Here is a 6,000-nt window from a genome sequence, read left to right as displayed (position 1 = left end):
ATGATGCGTAATCATGGGAACAAGCGGGTTTACAAACAGGAGCAGCTGATTAGCATTAGAAAAGCTGAAATAATACCTCAACTGAAGCCAATTGTACTAAATGCACTATATGCGCACAGTCACAAGAATATTTTTTGTTCTATTGTTTTCTATTTATTTATATAATTTTAAGTTAAGCAGGACAGAGTTCTTTTAAAGAAAGATTTACTTATATTCTCAAAAGTTAAGCATGACAGGCTTCTGTTTAAGAAAGAGACCTGTTTTACTGTGTTAATGTTGTCATTTTGAGCTAAAAATAAATGGCTAAATGATCATTTGTTTCCCATATGGTCATATCACAAAGAATATGCATCTGCTTAAATCAAATTTCAAGTCAAATGGTTAAAAAATAATTTCACACACAAAAAAAAGAGCTACAAAATTCACCACACTGGGAAGGGTGAACTGGGTTGCCCGGCCCTGGCCAGGGAGTTGGCAACCCTAAAAATGGTAGAGGGCAGATATGGACTTTATTTTTATTGCACACAAGGATGCAATGAGCTGAGATGCAGTCTGTATCCAGGACAACAACAATTGCTTTATGCTGCTAACAGAACTTTGGCTCTTTGTAAGTTTACGTCTGCTAGACAGCATGCTAACACAAAGCTAGCTAAAACCCCAGAGTGATTATAAAGCTGAGTGAATACTGACATCAGCCCGGCAGCCAGACCCTGAACTTCAACATATAACCAAAGCAGTAATAAGCAGTCAGGCTTGCGGCCTCCATTTCTACCTGTTCTTAAGGTACAATCACCATGGCCTTGAAGTCTTTTTAGGCTCTTTTTCATCTTATTTTTGTGTCGTTGGCTTTGCATTTCTAAATACTAAAAGAAAGATTGTATGTCTGACCTAATTAGGATAGGGATTTGTAATGATTTGTGGATTTGTGGAACTGAGAGAAAGTAACAAATTAAGCAATGTACTGCATTACTTTAAAGAAAAGTAATGAGCAATGTGTAATACATTACTTTTTATGCGTAAAGAAACACTGCACATTATATATATTGTGCATGAAATACAACCACTAGACTGGTAGGAGAAAGCATTAAAGGAGAAACATGGTCTTTTTGGGAGAACAGATGTGCTGAGAGGAGCATTCAGGTGTGAAGATGAGGGCTAATAAACTGGCACCTGATGGGAAGCACTGAAGAACAGAGGACTGATAAAATGTAAACTGGGTTTCATATTTGTTCTACAGTTATACATGTGTTCTTTTTTTTTTTCCATTTTACACACAACTCTGAGCCCTGAAGGAAGCCAAAATGATGGAGGGCAGTGTGCAATTACCAGTCGATGTGTCTGTCTGTCTGTTTGTGTGCATGTGTGTTGTTGCTTGTGCTGTGTGTGCATCTGTGGTGACGCTCCAATAGCCTTAGTAATTACTGCCAAGGGTAGACACAAATGCACCCGGATATTTAGTCTACAGCCCTAAATGGGAGCAGAGGACGCACATACACACAAACAAAGATGCACACAAAATAGAGTGTGCAGACTGAATGTACTGAGTACAGTAGTACACTTGACTAAAAGCTGGTCACAAACTGTAGATAGACTTAGTCAGGCAATGACATTGGTAGAATCTATTTAAGGTTCACCACAGACACACCACACACATGCACACAAAGCCTCCTGGTACACCCTTGTTGTATAGATTTCCCTCCAGATCCCTTAATTCAACAGCTTCAGTTTTAATTGGACTGTGGTTTGTCCTGCCCCATTTCTCAGCATCCTACTTAACAGTGGAATAGATCAGGCATATCAGCAATACCTAGCAAAGGTCAAACACTTACACACAACCACATCAATAAAAACACAAACACACAGACATACACATCCTGAAAACCTTGTGTGTATTCAAAATTGCACACGTGCATGTGCACTCTCACATTACAAACAAATTTCTTACTTGTATGTATCCCATAATCAGTTTCCTGTTATAGGTATTATTAGCTGAGCGAGTTCATTATGCCAATTTTATCGAGTAGCATGATAGCTGAGTGTAAAACCAATATCTAATTTCCTGTGTGGCTTTATTTTACTGTACTGATCACTTGTGATGAGCAGTTTAAATGCAGCTGCAAATTAGACAACAGCACAAGGGCATAAGGCAGCAAGTGAAGAAAGGAAGCAAACACAGACAAATGCAACCTCATGCTTACAACTGCTCACATTGCGGCATTCTCTGCAAAATGTCACCTAAACCAGAATCATTAAGCTCCAAAATCCAAATACACACTGGCATAACTGTTAATGAATGAAACACTGCAAGATACTTCATGCAGTCAATTCAAGTCAGTTGGGTGTATTAGATGTGAATGGGAAAATAAAGATAAGACATTATTTTACAAGTAGAGATTCAGCTTGGTATTTATAGTCTACCTACAAACATTAAGACTGCACTAATGGCAGCATTCAAACTGGACAATTATTGAGTCTGATAGATTTTGACTTAACCTTTTGGGGGATTTTGGCAAAGTCCGCAACATTGTACAGTACAATGTGATATATCCTGGATATTTCCAGGACGGCATAAGAACTGCATTTGCACACCTTCTGACTTTGTAGCACATAAAGTTTGATCCTAATTAATAAATAGAGCTAAACTTATTTAATTAAATACTTAACTTTAAAATTGTTTTTGTAAATAATTAGCCAAACCAAGTGCACAGTTTGGTCCTACACAGTGCAGTGACTATTTGCTGGATGAGCAGGATCTCTAACAGATGTTGCACGGTTACAATTAACAACCATATAGCTGAAGAACTAAGAACACGTCTGTTTCTTCTTTGCCTGGTAACCAGTCATCCGTATAATAGGCAGCTGGTCTTGGCTGACATTATGTCACCATCTTAAGTTGCTTCAATACCAAGACTACCTATCAATGTTATGCTGTTGAATCATTTGGCGTTTTTTTCTTTCTTTCTCTTAACTATTAGGTTTGCAAGCCAACCCTATGGACAGACAGAAGGAGATCAAGCATGCATTACAAATGCACATCTTCAAGTGATCTGACTGGGACTTCTAAGGAGCTTTGGGAGCAGTTTATGGCTGCTTGGACACAACCTCAAAAGCACTATCAGTCAAATTCAAATGTCATATAGTTATTCATATTTATCATGGCAGTGGCAGAAAATCTTGAACTTTTCAACTTTCTCATATTTCCTTATTGTTTGTGTTATTATGTTTATTGGCTTCATCTCGACTTACTTCATAGTCCAAATCGAGGTGGTCAAACTCTCCATTAGTCCTGAAGTGCTGAGTGTGTCTGTCCAAGGTGAAGTTCACATTGCGACGGTAGCGTTCAATCACTACTGAGTGCCAGTGATTGTCATCCAAGAGGCTCCCTGTGGTCACAGAGGTATGACCCAGGATCGAGCCATACTGATTACTGCCTGTAATAAACACAGCATAAGCCTTAAAATGCAGACATGAGAACGGCGTCTGAATTTGTAAATACAAAAAATGGTGTGACCAGGTGCTGTAAAAATAAAACAAATATGTCACACACAAGCAAACACAACATTTTTTTTTACTGATTTCATTTAATTTTAAAGTCTAACTTTAAAGGACGTCTGCAGTAAGACATCCTTGGTGTGTCAGACACACTTCTGGTTAACAGTGAATAATGATTCACAGACATATGGATGGTATGGGCTTTTGTTTCCTTCATGAAGAGGGGGAAATTGTGTATTAGAATCTTAACTTTTCCCTTGACTAATATAATTTCAACAAACCTCCATCAGTATATCCATTGATCCCAGCTAGACACACATTGATGGAGGTTTCAAAACATCCTCACATGTTTAAACATCACTGTAAAGCAAGACATGTCTGAGGCTGATACCGTAAAGACCTAAATCCTAAACACTGTTGGAGAAGGATCACCATCAAGAGAAAGTTGCTTTTTCTAACTCTGTGGCATTTATTTGTTACCCACCCAGGTTTATCTGCAGCAGCAGCTTGGCTTTACGGAGTTCCAGTGTGATATAGTCTCCCTGCTGGCCTTCCCCATGGAGAATCACACCCTCACTTTCTGACGTCTTAAACCTCAGTGCGATCACGTCCTTAATGATCTTCATCTTCTTCACCTGTGTTAGCAAACACCAATGACTTTGTGTGATTGTTTGCAACACTGGTAACTAATTTCTGATTAGATTAAAATGAAACATTATGTAAAAAACAACAACAACTTTTCACTTTAGAAACTTTTATACTTGGTAACAAAACAAGACAATTTTCACTACCCAGTGTTCAAAATCTACATCCATTTATTTATATATAGTTCTCATAAAAAATGCCAGTTTATCGTGATACATTTGAATTTTTTCATTCTAAGTTTTTATTTTATGATCTAGCCTATATAATATGCAGGTATATGCTGTGTACCAACTAACAAGACTCCAGACTCCAAGACTTCTATTTAAGGGCAATAGTTTTAAACACGTATAGGATCCCAAGTCTTGATAAAACACAATGACGAACAAAATACTGAAACTCTCTGTTAAATATGTTTTCCAATGTTTATTAAAGGACTGCCATACGTTTGTGTGACTAGCAAAGGAATGATCAATATAACCAATACCCTCTAGTAGAATTCATTACAGGATCTAGTCTCCATGTTCTACAATGACCGAGTCAATATTGCTTTTTATATTCCAGTTTATTCAAAATTGAATATCCAATTCCAATCCAATAATTTTGAATATCCAATTTTAAATATTCGACTACTGAAGTTGAAATTTGGGTACCTTAAAACGATATGAGATCACACCCTGCCCATCAAAATTGATGATGTCTGCCCCTAATGGAGGAAGATGGAATTAAAAGACAGGAAGAGAGAGAGAGAGAGAAAGAGAGAGAGAGAGAGAGAGAGAGATTATTATTTAAACAAACACAAAACACAAACATTCAGATACATTCAATTCAAACCTGACAGTAATATTTAAAAGAACAGGTGCGCTAATAATAGATGAACGTGTAAAAGGGCAAATTAAATTAGATATTATATTGCCAGCTCAATTTCTGGCCACAAATTGCCTTTTTCAAAGGAAAATTTTTATATGTCACAGTAGGAAGAACACGTTGGCTAATTGACACACATTTTTTGTTTACTGGCACACTTGCTATTAATCATGTTTCCTTTTTAATGCTATACGTTAAGATTAAAAATAATTGCAATAATTAAAAAAATTATATGCCTTTTTTACACATTTAAAAACTGCCACACAGATACCCCTGCATGCAGACTGAGCTGGGAGCTCCAATTTATCCCAGATTCAGTGTAAGCTGAGGTTAATCGAGGAGAACTCAAGCCATGAGTGTCATGTTAAACAAAGTTAAAGTACAAAGAAATGCTATGTGTATATACTATACGTATACGTGAAGGAGCTCAAAAAAGAGACAAGCAGTGGCATGAGGATGATTTTCAGACCTTGAGCTCAGTAATAAAGAGCAGTGCTTGAGGCATCTCTTCAGTCTAACTATCATCATGACAAGTGTTCGAGTGTTTAGTGGAGAACACATATGTGGCAAGATTGGTTGGAGAATTTAGAGAAGAGAGCACAGGAAATGATGGGATAACATAGCTAGGGAAAGAGATACAGGGATAATGATGCACAGTCACACTGCCCCTCAATCTTATGATTTCTTGGGTTTTCACTTATATAAAACACAGAAATACACAAATATACTGAGGATGCCTTTCCTGATAAATAGTTGAGGGGAGGTAGAGGGAACTTACATCTGTTCCCTTTGTTCCAACTTCTCAAATGCTGTCTCGCTTTCAGTATTTTTTGCTGCTTCACCCTCACCCCACTCTTTCCAATTTCATCTTTCTCCATTACTCTCCACTCTGCTCTACTTGTTATTTATTTTGGTTCTGTCTTTAGTTTCCAATCTTTCTTCAGTCATTTCACTTTGATTTTTGTTCTGTCACATTTATGGTACAGGCATTGGTGGTAT

General features: G+C 37.4%; 1 protein-coding gene across 1 annotated transcript in view; it reads right to left on the bottom strand.

Annotated features, from left to right (window-relative positions):
- cntnap2a (contactin associated protein 2a) overlaps positions 1-6,000 on the bottom strand; it is a 384,903-nt gene that overhangs the window by 188,544 nt on the left and 190,359 nt on the right. The window contains exons 5-7 of the mRNA XM_013915179.1: positions 4,788-4,840; positions 3,977-4,127; positions 3,247-3,431 (exon numbers count right to left, since the gene is read on the bottom strand). Of these exons, the coding sequence (XP_013770633.1) occupies positions 3,247-3,431; positions 3,977-4,127; positions 4,788-4,840 (389 nt within the window). The remainder of the gene's footprint in view (positions 1-3,246; positions 3,432-3,976; positions 4,128-4,787; positions 4,841-6,000) is intronic.

The sequence above is a fragment of the Pundamilia nyererei genome, unplaced genomic scaffold (genome assembly GCF_000239375.1).
Source record: "Pundamilia nyererei isolate P.nyererei 1_Seehausen unplaced genomic scaffold, PunNye1.0 scaffold00007, whole genome shotgun sequence".
NCBI classification, from domain to species: Eukaryota; Metazoa; Chordata; class Actinopteri; order Cichliformes; family Cichlidae; genus Pundamilia; species Pundamilia nyererei.
Note: the sequence above shows the minus strand (reverse complement) of the source record. Positions and strands in the feature narration are given on the sequence as shown.